The sequence below is a fragment of the Arabidopsis lyrata genome (genome assembly GCF_000004255.2).
Source record: "Arabidopsis lyrata subsp. lyrata unplaced genomic scaffold ARALYscaffold_1, whole genome shotgun sequence".
NCBI classification, from domain to species: Eukaryota; Viridiplantae; Streptophyta; class Magnoliopsida; order Brassicales; family Brassicaceae; genus Arabidopsis; species Arabidopsis lyrata.
In genome coordinates, this window is record NW_003302555.1 from 31,000,284 (window position 1) to 31,020,385 (window position 20,102).

The following is a 20,102-nucleotide window of genomic DNA, read 5'->3' on the forward strand; positions in this document are numbered from 1 at the left end:
CAACCATAATATTTAAACGAAATGTTGCAATAAAAAGACGCAACCGTTCAGATGTGTAAATAGTATTTATTGGAAACGACATGACCGTAAAAAAATAACCGATTAAAACGAAAATTGCGATAAAAAGACGCAACCAAAATAACCGTAAAAAAATAACCGATTTAAACGAAAGGTTGCGATAAAAAGACGCAACCGTTCAGATGTGCAAATAGTATTTATTAGATTGCTATTATATATAGATTAGTGAAGTAACAGAGTTGTTTAGACTTTATATAATCAATGCTACAAATTGTAGGTCTTTTATTCAATAATATCTTGAGTTCGAGAATCTATTAAAGTAGAAAACGTTTATTTGATTGCTTGATTTGTTGAGAACCATGGTCCTTAAAGATATCCCAGTCCCCAACACTTTTAACTTCTGAATTTACATTGTGCTTACTTGCTTTAGTTCATATTTTGTCTTTAGAAAAAAAAAAAAAATTCCAAACTCGTTTTAGTTCTAGCTAGTTTGCTCCTCAGAATTCATTGTCTGACTACACTCTCTATGTGAAATCGATCCTTAAATATTACATATGATTAATTGTGCACTTGTAACTTTCCGTGTGGTTTCTAAAGTAAAACATTGAAAGAAAAACCAACACACATCTGCGGAACCTTTCATAGGTCTTGCCAACTTCATCAATATATATCAATCTTTTCGCAATAAATTTATGCTTAATTATTATCTATAGTTAACTTACATTTCAATAGACCTGTCAACATCTCATCAGTCATCATTTATATAAAACTTTTAGATTTTTCATGTTTGATGTAATACAATGATACCATTAGGCAATAAAAAATAATATAAAATCTTTCTTTTAGTCGTTATAATAAATGATTAAGTTTCTTGTAATCAAATACTATACATTACAATTCCACATAACCAATCGAGTATTGGATTTCCTCAAGTGTGCGACCTATGGTTTCTGGTACGAGTTTTGCTACAAAAATAACAGTAGCCCCACAAACACTAGCGAAAACATAAAACGTTCCTGAAAATTGAAAACTTGTGTCACATTTAGATAATGAGCAAAATTAATTGATAGCAAAATTTGAAAAAAATCTTATACCTGCCGGATTCCAATTCATTAGAAAGTTAAATGTAAAAGATATAATCCATGATCCAACCCAGCTAACAACAGTCACGAGGCTTCCGGCTGGTCCTTTTATATCTATTGGAAATATCTTGATATAACATATAAAAAATTAATATATATGTACCAGCTAAATTAAACAAAAATGTTATATACTAGAAAGTAGAAACCAGTAAATAAATCATAAAATATCATAATTTATATATATACAATCACAACCATACAAAGAACCATATACACCATGTTCATTGTTAGATAATTTATTATTTAAAATTCGATCACTAAACCAAAAACGTTATATCTCTTAAGAAATCGAACTATTAAGTTTAAAAGTATGTTTAAAACCAAAGAACATTTTATGAATATTATTTACCTCTGACATAATGACCCAAGGAATCCCACCCATCCCTAACGAAAACGATCCGGTGTACACCTGAAAAAAAATATAAATTTGTGATTATAACACTATGACCTCCATTGTTTATGGGACCGTAAGAGATCTCTCTTGATATGTGGGTTCTAATTTCATCCCACGGTCGGTGTGCTGGCTGTTTCAGAAGTTTTGAAAGACTTGTTTACTATTCTTTAAAATCATCATAAAAATTTTCTCTTTGTTTTGTTTTCACTAATATGGTATAAGAAATCAGTTTTTAGTAGGTCACTCATACAAAATTTATTTCAGTTTAAACACGTCTAACTTTATATTTTTGTCGGGCCGAATTAAAAAAAAAAAAAACAGTGTGGTGATATAGATAATCAAATCGATTCTATTAAAAGATATTAAATATTTGGCCCACGGACTAAGAGAACATGTGAGATCAGCAAACAGTGATGGTTGAAACGTTAAGAAAAAATTTAAAATTTTCAAATTAATGATAAAAAATAAAATATAAACATATGCGTTTCAGTTTTGAAACTTACCAAAACGCCTGCAAGTGCTAGATATGAAGCATCTCCACTCAATAGCTTTACAAACTACAATTGGAAGAACCAAATTTTATATATAATATGAAAATTTTAAAAATTTTGAAGCATGAAATTACGTAAGAAATTCTTTATTTTAATATTCAATAAAATAGATCTCTAAGTTATAGGACACTAGAACTAGACATAGAGTGAGAAAAGATATTAAAATTCTATTAGAAGAAAATTTTATAATTATGGAAACAATAAAGTCGTATGGCACAATTGTAGCTAAAAATAAAATGGGTATCCGAAAAGAAAACTTTCCACATGATCAAACTTGGCAAGTTTACCTTCAAATTATAAAAAAGTGCAGATCAACTCACACAATCGAAAATAATTCGTGATATAATTATATGTATTTTTGAAAAATATTTGATGTCACGTACATTAGAATTTCTAAATTCTGCAAGTACGTATGGATTCATCGTCGCGAGGGATTATATTTAGTACATAATTTATAATAATTTAACAAAACTGGTGAGCACGGTTTATATTGCAAAATTTAATTCGATTTGTGGGTTGATGTGTATTTTTGCATATTGAAGGTAAATTTGCAAAATTAATCATGTGGAGGCTTTTTTTTTTCAAAAAATCCAAAATGTGTGTGAATGATATGTGTTCCCTTTTAGGTTGCATGGAATCAGAAGCGGGTACGCGGAAGCGATTGTTTTAGAAATTTTAGGAAATGGGTACGTGTTGGAAGCGTATATAGAAATTAATATATATATATATATATATATATATATATATATATAATTAACCACACAAATTTAATACATAAATTTTCAATACTTCCACCACAAATAGAAACTAAATAGTTTATTTTTACAATAAATAAAAAAAATAGGTCAAAGTCAAAATTTTAGACCACTATCTTCATTTTCATTTTCTTAATTCTATCCAATAAAATAGTTTCAAATTCCGTTTTATCGATAAGAACATCATCAAATTCAAGTTTTTCGAAATTTATTTAATTCAATTAATCATTCCAATATTTTTCAAATAAATGTTCATGTCGTGGTTATTTTGTTAAGCATGATCTTTTAAAAATAAAATACAAAACTTAGTATGCAAAAATTTTTAATTTTAAATTAGTTTTGGTTTTTTTTTTATTGTAAAAAATACTTTAAATTAATTTTATGTTTCTTATTAATATGTGACTCTCAAATTTTTTAAATGGAAACGCAAGCTTCCAAAATGGAATCGTAAGCTTCTAACGAGCTTCCAAAGTAGATTTTTTTTTATAGAAGCACTATGGAAGCGAGATTCCAAAAGCTTCCAAGAGCTTCCGATTCCGATTAAGATTCCGAAGTGGGAAGCGGATCTTCGAAGAAGGTTCCGTGCTTCCTATTTAAGCACATGTACAATTACTTACGCAATAACATTAGCGTAATGACAGTGCATACATCACAAGACGATGTATAAAGAATATGTATTTTGGATAGGGAAAATGACATAAAAAGTCGCAACAGTGCATTTTCATTGGGAAAAAAAAAACCCTCAACTTTGCATCTAATGAAATAAATAACCAAATTTTATAAACTTATCCAATAAATTGTAAACTTTTTTTTTTTTATTTTGCCAATTAAGGCACAATGTTAAGTCATGAAACAGAATAGAATGACGGTGTTTTTTTATTCCGTTAATGAGCTTCTGTTTATGGGCAAAACGAGATCGTTTAAAAGATTAAAAATTCCGCAAATCGATTTCTATTCCCTCAAAAATCTCAAATGAAATCCCATATATATTTTCATATAATATCGTTTTACTAATTAACATAAAATTATTAACAGAAACATAATCCTGTTTTATTTGATCCGTTAGATACTTAACGATGTCTCTAAATTGGCAAAGTCAACAAAATTTTATGATTAAATAAAAGGTCAACAAAAATTTGATATATATTTCACCATATGCAAAGTTGAGGCTTTTTTCAAAGAAAATATGTAGTTTGTTATAAAAAGTATATGGGTATTTATCATAAAGATAAAAATATTTATACTCAGTGTGAATAGTATATTGAGAATAGAAAGAGAGAGAATTTTATTATCTGATGATTGTTGTAATATTGTATTTCTGAATTGTGTTTTACAATGAATGTTTAACGTTCTATTTATAGAGAAAAAGATAAGTTACTATGCACGCATAGTGACGGTGGGCTCCACACATTTTACGTAAACAATTGCGGCTGCCTGACTTCTTTGATTGTGGCTGCCTGACTTCTTTGACATTTGTAACACTCCCCCTTGGAGACCAGTGTCACTATTGTCTTGTGTAATGTCTTCTGTTGTCTCGTTAAAAACTTTTCTAAGTAAACCCAGTGGGAAAAACGTTAGTAGGTAAAAAAGAGTACAACGACGTAGTCTCCCCCTTGAGTGATCAACTTTACAGATCTTGTTGGTGGCGCATTCCAATAGCATAGACATGCTTCTTGAACACCGAGGTAGGTAGTGATTTTGTGAAGAGATCTGCAGCATTGTCACATGATCGGACATATTTGACTTCGATGTTTTTATTCTTCTCAAGTTCTTGGGTGTATAAAAATAATTTCGGAGGGATATGTTTGGTTCTATCATTTTTGATATATCCTTCCTTCGTTTGGGCAACACATGTGGATGTCGGATTCACACACTCAAGTATTTTGTTAAGTGGGAAAGGTTATTCTTGAGGGACAAAAATGAATATGTAAAAACTTATAAATTGATACGAAAATTGCTATAGTATTTCTCTCTTGAGAGGAAGCTCCCTTTTACATGGCCATTGGCCTCTATATTTATACATAGATAAACGACATTAAAATGAGCAATTAAGTACAATTATTCCTTCTTAAATGTGTCCGTTTTGATTCTTCGACTTTAATGCTCAACGTTTGAATTTGAGTTGACTCTGATCTTCATGGGCCTCGCCTCTTTTGGCCCAAGTGTCTTTGAACCGACTTATCCGTGTCTTCTACACCGAACTCGTGTCACAGTGCAGTCACTTCGGATTATCGAAATGGTGACAACCACTTCGACCGTCCCTTCGGCTCACGGGTCCAATGGGCTTTATCCTTCATGGGCCATTATCTTGATTACGTGGCAATCTTTGGTTGGTCTCGTACTTCTGGTGCGGGATCCGACACCAACAATTAGCCCCCCAAGTTCTTCGAAGTGCTATTCCAATTCGGAGGACTTTAAATGCTCAAGTGGCCAAAGATTGCGCTCGAGAATCTTTCTGATTTCCCGTCGAAAATCTCATCACTCCTTTAATTTCGGCACTAGCCATTTTTAACCGAGTGACATCTGTCATCATTATGACCGTATATTGATTAATTACTATTAAAACGGGAAAAACCTTCCCACTTCCCACACGACTTCCGAGGCGGTTTCATCATTAGCTTGAGGTAACTTCTTTTCACCATTACTCTCTTCTTTTACTTTTGTATTTTAATCAAAAACTCTCTCTTCGTTCCTTCACCAAAAACCCTCTTCGCCGGATCTTGAATTTTTCCTTCTTCCCAATGACTTCCGATTCCGATAGACCCGAGTCTCCGTCTTTCGACGAGAGGCGTTCTAGCAACGACGAGTGCACCCGCTCTGATGATATTGCCGGTCCGCACTACAGGTCCACTTGTACTCTTCAATCCCTTGAGCGGTTGAGAGAGCTTTGCCGGATTCCGCCGGAGATTATGGCGGAAGCACAAATAGCTTCCCCCACAGAATCTCCAGAGAACCATCGCGATGGTTACTTCTGTGTATACGAGATTTATTTCAAGGGTTGCGGGCTGACCTTTCCTCTTCCCGAAGCCCTAGTTCTATACCTAGCGGCTCTTGAAATCGCTCTTCCTCAACTAACCCCCAATCTTCTCCGTACTATTCTTGGAATTACGACAATCGCGGCGGAGGCCGGTTACGTTGTCGGAGTTACTGAACTAAATGAGCTTCTAAGCGTGAGAAGTTCATCGAAGAAAACGGGGTATTTCTCAGCATATCCTAATGCCAACAGGAACATCGTTTCACATCTTCCGAACAAGGATGAAAATTGGCATCATCCTTGGTTTCTGATTAAGAAAACTCCCGCTTCGATTGGAAATCTTGCAGATTTTCTCCCGTCGAAGTGGTCTGCGAAACCCGGTAGTGATTAGGTCGCCCGTATCTTTCCCGGTTGTTTCTTTATCTTTATTGACTAACACCGTTGTTTCATTTCGCAGCTTTCATCGCTTCCACTCTCCCATCTGAAGAGTTCATCGAATTCTTCAAAATAATTCTTGAAGGGGAAACCCTTTGGAATTCTTTCACTCTTGAACGATTCCTAGAAGCTAACCACAAACTCAGGATGAGTCCACCTGGTCATCTTCACCAAATTCCGCCCCCTCCCTCAACTCAGGGAATGTCATCTCGGGCCCTTGCGGCCAAGCGTAAGTTGCTTTCCAAGCCGATGGCTGAGGCTTGCGAGGAGAAGAAAAAGTTTCTCGCGACTTCTATTGACAGGAAGGACTACAGTAGGACCTTGCTGGTTGATGATGGCAGCACCGAGGGAGCCCGATCTGTAGCTTCCTTCAGATTAACTCCTCGTCGCGATCGTCGCGACTCACGTTCTCCTCGGAGGGGTCAATCTCCTCGCCGTGATTCACCTCGTCCTCCCCGGGATGATTTTAGTAACAAACCAATTAAGAACTTGGTTCGCCGGAAGAGAGACAAGTCCTCTCGCAGTGATTCTTCTCCGCAGAGGGAAAAGTCAAGGGCCCGGACTGACCGTTCACCTCGATCATCCCCTCCTTCTGAACCAATGGGTCCTCCACGACCGGTTGATATGTCTTCCTCTTCCCAGTCTGATAGTGGAAAGATTGCCCGGAGCGTGTCTCCGAAAAAGGGAGATTCTGAATCTCGAGATGCTTCCTCGAGGTTAAAACCTGCTCTCGTCCCTCAAGTCAAATCGCTTTCAGGTTTGGTGATTCATACAGTCTTCAACGTTTTTTTTATTTCCATTAAGATTCCGATTTTTACAACTCTTCCTTCTTCGCAGCTATGGAGAAAGAGGGCAGCGTCTTCCGATGCTTCAAGACCCGATCGGGTTCGATCTTGCCAGACTTCGACAAATGGCGCCCTGCGATTCGTGAACGCTATTTACTTCACGCGCATCACTCATCTCGGGTTAGTTCCGTTTCTCTTTTTTTTTTATTGCATTGCCATTCTGCGAACTGACTCGCCATCCCGGGTTCATGAATAATGCCAGGCTCAGAGCGAATTTAACGACATGATCGAACATTACGAAGGGTTGGTCATTGGACGGGAGAAGGAGATTGACATGTGGAAGAAGAAATTCTCAGCTCTTGAGGCTGACCTCAACTCTTCTGCTGGCTCTAAGCACGATCTGGAGGATAAGGTCGATAGGTTGACGTCGGAGTTGGCGCAGGTAAAGGGGGAACTGCAAGACTACTATGACCGGAATTACAAACTCCAGGACGAACTGTCTGGTGTTCAGGGTAGACTTCACGAATCCGAATCAACCGCCGACACCCTGAACAACCAACTTATCGAGCTTGACGCGAAGTACAAGGCGCTAGCCAAGTTGCGTGATTCTGAGTTGGCAAGGTCGGCATCGAAGGCCAGAAAGGAGGTTAAGGGACGCGGGATGGAATTGATCCAAGGGGCCATTCGCTTCATGCAAACCGAGAAAGCTAGGTCGGACTTGGAGTCAGACATCAAGGAGCACGAAAGCAACTTGATTCTGCTGGACCAAATCCATGAAGCAGATTTCTCCGAGGAGCAAGAAAGGACCGAGCTGTCGACTAACCTTTCTGAAAAACGGAGTCGCTTAGCAGCTCTTCCCACTTCGGTCTTCAACCCGCTTGACTTCGAGGCATTCTTTACTGAATCACCTCCTATCAGTGAATCGGGTTTAGACTGGGCAGGTAACGCTTGGCTCCTGTGGCTTACCTTTTTCTTACCTTGTACCTTTGATTGACTAGAATCATTATTTCTAGGTTCAAGTGAGACGGAAGACGTTGTCCCGCCTGCAGCTCCAATGGTACCAGAGGTCACTCCGGAGGTTGGTTGTACCGCGGAGGGTGGCCAGGGAGCTTCATCTGATCAAGCACCAGTTAAGGAGGTGAATGAAACTTTGGTTGCTGAGCCGGAGTCCGGGGTGGAGATTACTCCGTAGTGGCTGTGTCCACTTTAAATTGGGGATTGTCCCTTTAATTTTAAGACTTAATTTCAAACTTATCTTTGGCCTAAGGAGGCTTTATTGTTTCTTTTGAACAAGATGTTTGCCTGAGGAGGCTTTTAAACCTTTCTAGGTTGCGACCCAAGGGGGTTTGGTTAAAATTATATGCGGGTTTGCAAAGTCCGCTTTTAACCTTTTGTGGCCTTGTGGCTATGCTTTTGAGATTTTTAGGCTGATCAGACCTTTCTCTTTAGAATGCGAGAACTGAGCTCGGCTTAAAGCGAGTTCCCCACTTCGGGTTTAGTCAACTCGATAAATTTGTTGGGCTTGGGCCATAGAAACTTTTGTAGTTAATGCGACGGTTGCGCTTTCCCTTCTTATAAGTAAGGAAAACGGCTCATCTTTAATGCAAAAAGTGCTTTTTCACGATTTCCAAAAATGGTTTAAACCACTCGGACACACTACCATTATTGGGTTTATGGTTTCAAGAAAAACCCTAAATCATTATAAATAAAGGCTTACCTACTTCTAAGCTTTATTTAAACATGACTTTAGAATCTTACTTGAGAAATATTTTAAGAATGGAAAACGAAACAGTAGCCCCCGTTGATCCCGGCAGCCCACTCTTCTTGTCCGGCGACGGCTTTGAACCGGCCGGCGTTCTATTCCCTCACGCCGTCTTTCACTTTCCTCTGAAGGAAAAGAAAGAGGCTTGCGATTTCATTGATAAGGTAAATATTTAAAGTTTTTGACTCAAAAACTTTTTGCTTCGTCTTATTTACTCATCTTTATGCTAGGTCGCCGACAAGCATCGTCGCTTGTGCGAAGAGAGGCAGCGGCTGGGCCTCAAAAGGCAGACACTCGAGGCTCGCATCGCTCGGGTGGAAAGGAAGATACGGGCCTTGGAGAGTGATCCCTTTCAATGGGAGTGGCGGAACTTCGACTCCGTTGCTGAGATCCCGAAGATGCTTCGGATGTATCTCCGCGCTAGAGGAGTACCGGGTCCCGTGAACGCCCCTGTCTGCGCCGTTCCGTCCGACAGTGAAGAGGAAGAGGACCTGGAAGAGGAGGCCAGCAACTGCCGGAAACGCGTTCGGGATCGTTCCGAAGTGGATGCCAAGAACAAGGCGTCCACTTCGAAGACTAAACCGGCGATGAAGGAGCCTGTTCCTGAGCCTCTCCCATAAATGTTCTTTAACTTCTTCACTTTTCACTTTTTTTTTTAAACTCGTAATGGGCTTCGGCCCCTTTTTATTTATGGAAATATTTGCAACTTTCCTTTCTTTCCAAATATTCTTGGAGATGCGTCTTTTAATGCAGGATCCATTCGAGGGCATAAATCTCTCCGCGAATCATTCCATTCCTTGGATAGAATCCGCAGCTTGTTAGGGATACGACTTTTCTATAAATTGTTGTCTCAATCTCCCTTTACTCCTCACCATTCTTTTCATTTTAATAGGTATGGAGTTCAATCTTCGCTGTTCAGAATCTATGCCCGACTTCACCAGAATCGGAATGATAAACGAAGATGTTCCAAATGAGCCAAGCAGGCAGCCTCCTCCACTTCGCGGCTTCTCGGGATCTCAGATCCGAGCCCCATGTGCTTTGATCAGGGATCTCTCAATCAGAGACCAAGGAACAGCGACGGCGTTCATAGAGGCACTCGAGCTTCAACACCGGAAGCTTATGTCGGAAAAGAGGAGACTTCGGAAGAGGATTAACCGGATGCAACGCAGGCTTACTACGGTGTCAAGAGATCTTCACATCCTTGAATCTCACCCCGGAGAGTGGATTGAACTTGGAATTTCAGACTTTGCTCGAATTCCGGACTGCATGATGCCAATCCTCGATCTTGCTGGTCAAGGAGTTGAAGTGTTCTGCTCGTTAACAAGGTTTTCGTAGTTCGAAGTGTACGATGTGGGACACTTCGTCTTCTTTTTTTTTTTTGAATAAACGCTTTATTTCCAATCTCTTGTATGTTCGCATAGCCGAACCTTCTTCCTTTAATAAAGAAATAAAACAAAAATTTTATTAATAGCTGAACTCGTTTTCGAGCTGCCTACGTACCCATTTCGGGATCAAGCCGAATCGTAGTTCATGTACATAAACAATGCATGTAGCTTTTAAACATAAAACTTCTTTAGGTTGATCACATTCCAAGGTCGCTTGACCGGATTGTCTTCTAAGTCTTTCAACCTATAAACACCGTTCCGAACCACTGCGGTAATGATGTAAGGTCCTTCCCAATTAATATTGAGTTTGCCGGCACCTTCTTCCTTTCTGTTGTCAAAGACGCGCCTTAATACATAATCTCCCACGAAGAACGGCCTACTTTTAACCTTAGAATTGTAGTACCGGGCTGCTGCCTGTTGGTAATTCTGGATCCGAATTAGAGCTTGATCACGCCTTTCATTTATGGTATCCAGTGAATCATTAAGCATTGCTGAATTTTCTTCCTCATTTAACGGTGCTTCTGTTCGACGAAGTCCGGGCACATTGAGTTCAGCTGGTACTACCGCCTCCATACCATAAACCAAAGAGAATGGAGTTTCTCCTGTAGGTCGCCTAGGGGTTGTACGATAGGCCCACAGGACGGGTTGGAGGTCTTCATACCATCCTCCCTTTAGATGATTTAGGCGCTTCTTGAGGTTGCTTAATATTGTCTTGTTCGCGGCTTCAGCTTGACCGTTTCCTTGCGGATATCGTGGAGTAGAATAACTAACTTTAATTCCCCAGTCCGCACAAAAGGCATCGAACTCGTGTGAAATGAATTGCGGTCCATTATCAGTGACTATTTCGTACGGAACTCCATGTCGACATATAATGTTTTTCCAAATAAAGGTCTTCACCGCCGAATCCTTGATACCAACATACGCCTCAGCTTCAATCCATTTCGAAAAGTAGTCCGTAAGGACTAAAAGGTACTGTACACCTCGAGTTGATTTGTGCAATGGTCCAATGATGTCCATTGACCACCTCATAAACGGGTATGGGGCGGAAATAGAGGAGAATAACTCCGACGGTTGATGGATTAATGGCGCATGGAGTTGGCAGCGCTTGCATCTTTGGGCGAACTTAACACAATCTGTGATCATAGTGGGCCAAAAGTACCCTATTCTTTTAACTTTAAAAGCCATAGCTCTTCCTGATGAATGACTTCCACATAATCCTTCATGCACTTCGCTCATGACGATTTCGACTTCGGGTCCAAAAATGCATAATAGGTAAGGGTCACTAACACCTCGCCTATATAACGCATCTTTTGATAGACAAAATTTCGCGCTAACGACTTTCATTTTCCTGGCCTGCCATTTATTCTTTGGGAGCTCGCCTGTCGTGATGTAGTGCTTTATTGGCTCCCTCCAGTCAGCCCCCCAGTCTTTAGCCGGAATTTGGTCAACTTTGTGAAATATCCGTGGCTCTGGTTCGGGATGTTCGTTTGGTTCAAGAATATTCTCCTCGAGTAATGGCTCGGTTTCTAACATCGTTTCTGGAATCATTTCTTCAGCTAAGACAACGGGTTCCTTGTTAGATGTATTTGATCCCTTTGACTTTCTTCGTTTGTTGGGTGGCGGTTCGATCTCTGGTTCGCCACGGTCGCGTGCCGCTGCTCGAGACCTTATAACGACGAGGGTTTCCTTGCTGTCTTGAATGCTTCGCTCCGAGATGCATTCTACTGGAATAACTCTCTTTAACTCAGGATCTGATGTTGACGCCAATGCGGCAAGTGCATCTGCAGTTGTATTCTCTCCCCGAGGTATACGGATTAATTCAAATTTCGAGAAACTTTTAGATAAATCCTTCACCACTTCGAGGTATGCTTCCATTCTTGAATCTTTGGCTTCATAGTCTCCATTAAATTGGTTAACTACTAATTGCGAATCGCAATAAGCCAATATTTCCTTGGCTCCAACTCCTTGTGCTAGTCGAAGTCCGGCAATAAGGGCTTCGTATTCTGCCTCGTTGTTGGAGGCATTGAATAACAATCGGAATGATTGTTCTAGAATTTCCGATGTTGGAGATTCCAACTTGATTCCCACTCCGGATCCTTGTTTTGTTGAAGACCCGTCTACGTGTAATTTCCAAGTTTGGTTCTTCGATTGTTCTACCGTTCCAGGTATTGGTAGTTCGGTCAGGAAGTCTGCTAAGACCTGAGCCTTCATACTGATCCGGCTTTTGAACTCTATGTCGTACTCGCTTAATTCCACCGCCCATTTCGCCAAACGTCCGGACTGACTTGGACTATGAAGTATTGTTCGGAGTGGTTGGTTAGTTAATACTTCAACCGGATAGGATTGAAAATATGGACGCAGCTTCCGAGCCGAAGTTACCACCGCGAGTGCGAGTTTTTCCATCATTGTGTACCTGGTTTCCGGATCCGTCATTGACTTGCTCACGTAGTAAATTGGTTTCTGCTCCCCACGGTCTTCCCGAACCAAGACTCCACTAACCGCGTGGTTTGAAACTGATACGTACAAGTAAAGTTTTTCATCCACTTCTGGTTTGGACAGTATAGGTGGAGTGGTTAAGTATGCCTTAAGCAGCCCAAAAGCTTCTTCACACTTCTCATCCCAAAGGAATCCTTTGTTCCCTTTTAGAATTTGGTAGAAAGGCAACGACTTATCTGTTGATCTCGAGATAAAACGATTCAAAGCCGCAATCCGCCCAGTCAACCGTTGTACTTCTTTGAAGTTTCTTGGAGATGGCATGTTTAGAAAGGCGTTAATTTGATTTGGATTGGCTTCAATCCCTCTTTCTGTCACGATATAGCCAAGAAATTCTCCGGATGGGACTCCAAATGTGCACTTCGCCGGGTTCAGCTTCATTTGATATTTATTGAGAATATCAAAACATTCCTCCAAATGTTCAACATGATCTTCTTTCTTCAACGATTTAACCAACATATCATCTATGTAGACTTCCATAGTCTTCCCGAGGTGATTGTGAAACATTTTGTTCACCAACCGTTGGTAAGTTGCTCCTGCATTTTTCAAACCAAAAGGCATTACCTTGTAACAGTAGATACCTCTATCCGTGATAAATGACGTCTTTTCTTGATCTTCGGGGTTCATCATTATCTGATTATAACCCGAGAAGGCGTCCATGAACGTTAACAGCTCGTTTCCAGCGGTGGACTCTACAAGTCGATCTATATGCGGGAGCGGGAAACTGTCTTTGGGACATGCTTTATTCAGGTCTGTAAAATCGATGCAAACTCTATCTTTCCCATTCTTTTTCTTGACAACGACAGTGTTTGCTACCCATTCCGTATATTGCACTTCTCTTATGGACCCTATCTTCAATAGTTTATCCACTTCGTCATTTACTATTTTTGCCCGCTCCACTCCAAGCTTTCTTCTTTTTTGTTTCACCGGTTTGAAGCTTGGATCTACGTTTAGTTCATGACAAATTATGCTCGGATTTATGCCAGGCATGTCCGCTGCTGACCATGCAAATGACGCTTTGTTTTTCCTTAAGAGTTCGATCAAGGCTTCTTTTATTTGGCCAGTCAACGTCGCTCCAATTCTAATTTTCCGGTCCGGCTTGTCTTCTTCCAACACCACTTCGACTACTACATCCTCTTTCTTCTGCCCGCTAGGAAATTTTGTTATTAGTCCCTCTTTTGCGGGCTTCGTTAATTGCTATTGAATCTTCAAACGGTGGCTAGCTAAGTAACACGTCCGTGAAGCTTCTTGATCTCCCCGAATTGTTTCCACCCCATTTGATGTTGGAAATTTGATACATTGATGGTATGTAGAGGGGACTGCTTTCATCCGATAAATCCAGGGAGTCCCGAGGATGATGTTGTAAGCTGCGGGCTTATCGAAGACAACAAAGTCCACGATCTTCGATACCTTCTTCGCAAGGACCGGTAGCTTGATTGTTCCGAGAGACATGGCTGACTCGCTTGTGAACGCAACTAACGGAGATGGGGGTCCTACTATGTCTCCTCGGCTGATTCCCATTTTTTCTAGAGTACTTAAAAAGATCAAGTCGACCGAACTGCCTGTATCTATAAGGATCCTTGATACTTCGAAGTTAGCGACATCAAGAGTAATGACTAGAGCATCATCATGCGGTCTTTCGAGATGCCGCGTTTCTTCTTCGTTAAATGATATTGGGGCACCTTGAAAATCAATTTCTTCGCTCAAGCTTGCTTTGAGTAAGACATTTCTCCTATGCTTTTTGATGGAACTTATTGAATCTCCGCAAAATCTGGAACCTCCTAGAATCACATTGATCTTACCCTTCGAACTCCTTGGTTCTTCCTCGTTGGATAACCTTGGTCTTTTGGAATCTTGATCTTTGGAGTTTTCTTTTGCTTCGTGGTATTCCTTCGCAAAATCTTTTATATCGAATTTAGAAAGATCGCCACTAGCCCAAAGCTCTGCGAGGTGCTTTTTAAGAACGCTGCAATCCTTGGTTAAATGTCCGGTTACTTTATGAATGTCGCAATATAGACTTTCATCACGGACCCAAGTGTTTGATCTTCCTTTCCCTTGGAATTGCTTCCCGACGGTATTGTTGAAGGGTTGCGACCCAAACCTCTTTGGTCCTTTGCTCTCCCTAGGCTCGAACTTCCTGGCAGGGACGGTGATTGCTGGCTTTTCTTGCTTATTTCTTTTGGCAAAACTTTCTTTTTCGTCCTCTACCTCCATCCAATTGTTCGCGCGAAAGAGTGCATCCTGAATTGTGTCTGGTTTATGAAGTATTAGGTCTTCTTTAAACCTTGAATCATGTCGCAATCCTTTTCGTAGGGCAGATAAAGCTGATTGCTGTGAGATTCTTGGGAGCTTTGACAGCACTCCTTTGAATTTGGTGATGAAAACTCGAAGTGACTCATTAGATCCTTGCGTTAAGTTCCAAAGATCGGCATCCGAAACGCTTTTATCCATAAGGATAGAGTATTGCTTTAAGAACACGGCTGATAGTTCGTCGAAATTGCTGATCGAACCCGGCTCTAATTGGGTGAACCACATTAGAGCTTGGCCACACAGATTCTCCGAAAAAAGCTTGCAGTAACCTGCATCCTCATCAGCTTCATCCAATTCGACTCTTCCAGCAGCGATCAGAAAAGCTGCGAGATAGCTTTTTGGATCCTCCAATCCGCTGTAAGGGTCCAACTTGAGCTTCCGGGAATCTTTGATCCTCAAACTTGCAATTCGCGGGATAAAAGGGGTTCGCCTAGCTTCTTCGATGACTCGATTGATGTCTGGCTCCGAACTTGTAGCCTGATGAAATTTTGATTTCATTTCTTTTAATTCCTGGCTAACCTTCCTCATGGTCTCGAACTGGTCGAGGTTCTCCTGCTCGTACTGAGCTGCAAGTTGTTCTTCATCCCCGAGCTGCGTCTCTTCTTCCGACGTCTGAGCTACATTATTAGTAGCACCGGGAGTTGTTTGTCCGCTGGTTTCATTTCGTGCAGCGGAACTTGGCGAGTTGAATATCCCTCTTCGGATTCCCGCCGGGTTTCCTGCACTTAAAGAGCGAACACGAGTTTGTATATTATTGACGTTTTGACTAAGAGATACCTGGGATGTTTGCAACGTATCGACGGCCTTTTCCACATCCGAGAACTTTTGTGATATGTCCGACATGGTTTGCTGCATAGCTTTGAGGGTTTCGGCCAATGATGTCTCAGCAGCGTCTCCTCCGGACATTGTTGCTTATCTCGGAAGTGTGATAAAGAAAAAATCTGACCACTCAAGAACTTAATATCCCCACAGACGGCGCCAAAATGTGGATGTCGGATTCACACACTCAAGTATTTTGTTAAGTGGGAAAGGTTATTCTTGAGGGACAAAAATGAATATGTAAAAACTTATAAATTGATACGAAAATTGCTATAGTATTTCTCTCTTGAGAGGAAGCTCCCTTTTACATGGCCATTGGCCTCTATATTTATACATAGATAAACGACATTAAAATGAGCAATTAAGTACAATTATTCCTTCTTAAATGTGTCCGTTTTGATTCTTCGACTTTAATGCTCAACGTTTGAATTTGAGTTGACTCTGATCTTCATGGGCCTCGCCTCTTTTGGCCCAAGTGTCTTTGAACCGACTTACCCGTGTCTTCTACACCGAACTCATGTCACAGTGCAGTCACTTCGGATTATCGAAATGGTGACAACCACTTCGACCGTCCCTTCGGCTCACGGGTCCAATGGCCTTTATCCTTCATGGGCCATTATCTTGATTACGTGGCAATCTTTGGTTGGTCTCGTACTTCTGGTGCGGGATCCGACACCAACAACACATGCAGCATTATCTTCATATAGGATGGTTGGCTCTTTGTTTGTGTTGATCCCACTGCTTGATTGTATGTGTTGGCTTATTAATCTCAACCATACATATTCTCTACTTGCTTCATGAAGTGCAATGATTTCAGCATGATTTGAAGAAGTAGCCACAAGCGTTTGCTTCTAGGAACGCCAGGATATAGTAGTGCCTCCGATTGTAAAGACATATCCAGTCTGTGATCGGCCTTTATGTGGATCTGATAAGTATCCCGCATCTGCAAAACCAACCATTTGCGCTTTTGAATTTTTAGGATAAAATAATCCTAAATTTATCGTCCCTTGAAGATATCGGAAGATATGTTTAATCCCATTCCAATGCCTTCTCGTAGGAGATGAACTGAATCTTTCCAAAAGATTAACGGCAAATGATATATCAGGTCTTGTACAATTCGCAAGATACATAAGGGCTCCGATGGCACTCATATATGGTACTTCAGGACCAAGTATCTCTTCATTTTTCTCATGCGGTCGAAATGGATCACTCTCAACGTTAAGTGATCTAACGACCATAGGAGTACTTAGAGGAGTTGCCTTATCCATGTTGAATCGTTTTAGCACTCTTTTGGTATACGTGGATTGGTGCACAAATATACCCTTTGGGGAATGTTCAATCTGTAGGCCAAGACAAAACTTTGTTTGTCCGAGATCTTTCATCTCAAATTGCCCTTTTAAATAGTTTGTTGCTTTCTGTATTTCATCTTGAGTCCCAATTATATTTAGATCATCAACATATACCGCGATTATCACAAATCCGGATTTTGTTTTCTTGATGAAAACACATGGGCATATAGGATCGTTCACATATCCTTCTTTCGTTAAATGTTCACTGAGACGATTATACCACATTCGCCCAGATTGCTTTAACCCATATAATGATCTTTGCAACTTTATTGCACATAACTCTTTGGGTTTAGATTTCAATGCTTTTGGCATTTTTAACCCATCGGGAACTCTCATATAGATATCTGTATCTAATGATCCATACAAATATGCTGTAACGACATCCATAAGACGCATTTCTAGATTTTTATCAGCTGCTAGACTCATCAGGAATCTAAAAGTGATTGCATCCATCACGGGAGAATATGTTTCTTCGTAATCAATCCCGGGTCTTTGAGAAAATCCTTGAGCTACGAGACGAATCTCGTAATTTCATTTTTCTCATTTCGTGTTTCTAACGAAAACCCATTTGTATCCAACCGGTCTCACATCTTCAGGTGTGAGTATAATAGCTCCGAATACATCTCGTTTATTAAGAGAATCAAGTTCGACTTGGATGGCATCCTTCCATTTTATCCAGTCATGTCTCTTTTGACATTCATATACAGACTGTGGTTCTGGATCTTCGTTTTCCTCATTTATTTCTTTTGCTACGAGGTATGAGAAAACGTCATCGACTACATTTATTTCATTTCGGTTCCATATCTTTCCATCATAAATGTAGTTTATAGAAATCTCATGATTCTCTTCTGGTTCACGATTTTCTACATCATCATTATTCTCATGATTTGTCTCCTCCAAAATATTTTCAGCTATTTTGGGAGTATCAAGCTTTTCAGCTTCCTTTCGCTTTCTAGGTTTTTTATCCTTAGAACCAACTGGTCTACCACGCTTCAGGCGTGTTCTAGACTCACGTGTATCGTCTGCTTTTCCATGTTCTTGTGGAATTTCAATCCGAGGAGGAACATTTGCAGCTGGAATATGTGATTTGGTTATCGTTTTAGTATATGCAAAAGCATCAGATAATTGATTTGCTATACTTTGTAAATGCATAATTCGTCGAACTTCCAGTTCCGACTGTTTCGTAGGAGGATCAAGATGTAACAAAGATGGTACACTCCACTTTATATTCTTTCCTACTTGTTTGCTTTCTCCCCTTAGAACTGGGAACTCTTTTTCATCAAAATGACAGTGAGCAAAGCGTGCCGTAAAGAGGTCACCAGTTCGAGGTTCTAAATACCTTATAATGGATGGAGAATCATAACCCACATATATCCCTAACCTTCATTGTGGTCCCATCTTTGTACGTTGTGGCGGTGCTACAGGCACATATACCGCACAACCGAAAATCTTTAGAGGAGAAATATTTGGTTCACGACCAAATACTAGTTGTAATGGAGAATATTTATGATATGCACTTGGTCTCATTCGGATAAGTGCTTTAGCATGCAAAATAGCGTGTCCCCATACAGAGGTTGGGAGTTTTGATCTCATGATTAATGGTCTTGCAATTAATTGCAGGCGTTTAATTAAAGATTCAGCCAAACCATTTTGTGTATGAACATGAGCTACATGATGTTCTACTTCAATTCCCGTTACCATACAATAATCATTAAAATCTTGGGATGTGAATTCACCAGCGTTGTCTAGTCTAACTCTTTTAATAGGGTAATCAGAAAACTGAGCCCTCAGTTTGATTATTTGAGTTAGAAATCTCGCAAATGCCATATTTCGAGATGATAATAGACAAACATGTGACCATCTGCTGGATGCGTCAATTAATACCATGAAATAGTGGAATAGTCCACATGGTGGATGTATTGGTCCATAAATTTCTCCTTGAATTCGTTCAAGGAATTTTGGTGATTCTTTATCAATTTTGGTTGGCGATGGCCTTATGATCAGTTTTCCAAGAGAACATGCGGCACATGTCTTTTTATTCCCATGATATATCTCCTGGATTTTCAATGGGTGTCCATGTGAACTCTCTATGATTTTTCGCATCATCGAGGTGCCTGGATGACCGAGGCGATCATGCCATAATGTGAAATCTTCTGGATTTCTTTTAATCACTAGATGCGATTCGATTGCACTTATATGAGTATAATGCAATCCTGAAGGAAGTTTTGGAAAATTTTCCAATATAAGCCTTTTTTCCGATTTATCAGAAGTTATGTACATATACTTCTTTTCATTCTCAGTTGCAGACTGAGTATCATATCCTTGAAGGTATATGTCTTTGAAACTTAACAAATTCCTTTTAGAGTTTGGAGAATACAAGGCATTTTTTTATGGAAAACTTGGTTCCATTAGGCAACATAAAGTTGGCCATACCAGTTCCTTCAATCACGTCTACAGGACCTGATATTGTATTGACAATAATGTTTGTCGGTTTTAAGTTAGAGACATATCTTTTGTCCTTCAGAATAGTGTGTGTTGTTCCACTATCTGGTATACAAATTTCTTGAGCCATGTCCTTGGAGATGTTTCATCCATTTCTGTGATTAAGATAAACATCAATAAAAATAAAGTAAATTTTATTTATAAAAGGAAAACACACAATAATTATACATTAAATTGTTGTTAAAACAACATTATTTTTCAAAATAACAAAAGCATAATATTATACATATATGGCATAACTAGAGACTATTTCAGCAGTCTCAATACAAGCTCTTTAGTTAACCACAAAACGGTCTAATCCAAATCATTTGCAAAGGAGGGAGAATCGAGATACGATGTATCCTCGAAGTTTTCTGCTAAATTGACTTCTTTCCCTTTTCCTTTCGTGGATTTATGTACAGCTTACAAAGCAAACCTTAATCTGACGC

General features: G+C 39.8%; 1 protein-coding gene across 7 annotated transcripts in view; it reads right to left on the reverse strand.

The window, feature by feature from the left end:
• Positions 1 to 747: 747 nt before the first annotated feature.
• Positions 748 to 20,102, reverse strand: part of LOC9330663 (sugar transporter ERD6-like 5) — a 28,907-nt gene continuing 9,552 nt past the window's right edge. For 5 of the 7 annotated variants that reach the window (XM_021012889.1, XM_002894556.2, XM_021012890.1 and 2 more), the window contains 4 exons: positions 2,058 to 2,111; positions 1,510 to 1,569; positions 1,113 to 1,227; positions 748 to 1,034 (listed from right to left, as the gene is read on the reverse strand). In XM_021012889.1, coding sequence (XP_020868548.1) covers positions 910 to 1,034; positions 1,113 to 1,227; positions 1,510 to 1,569; positions 2,058 to 2,111 — 354 coding nt within the window. In that variant the 3' untranslated portion in view covers positions 748 to 909. Of the gene's footprint in view, positions 1,035 to 1,112; positions 1,228 to 1,509; positions 1,570 to 2,057; positions 2,112 to 20,102 lie in introns of those variants that run through there. The other 2 variants (XM_021012887.1, XM_021012891.1) reach the window with 2 other exon arrangements.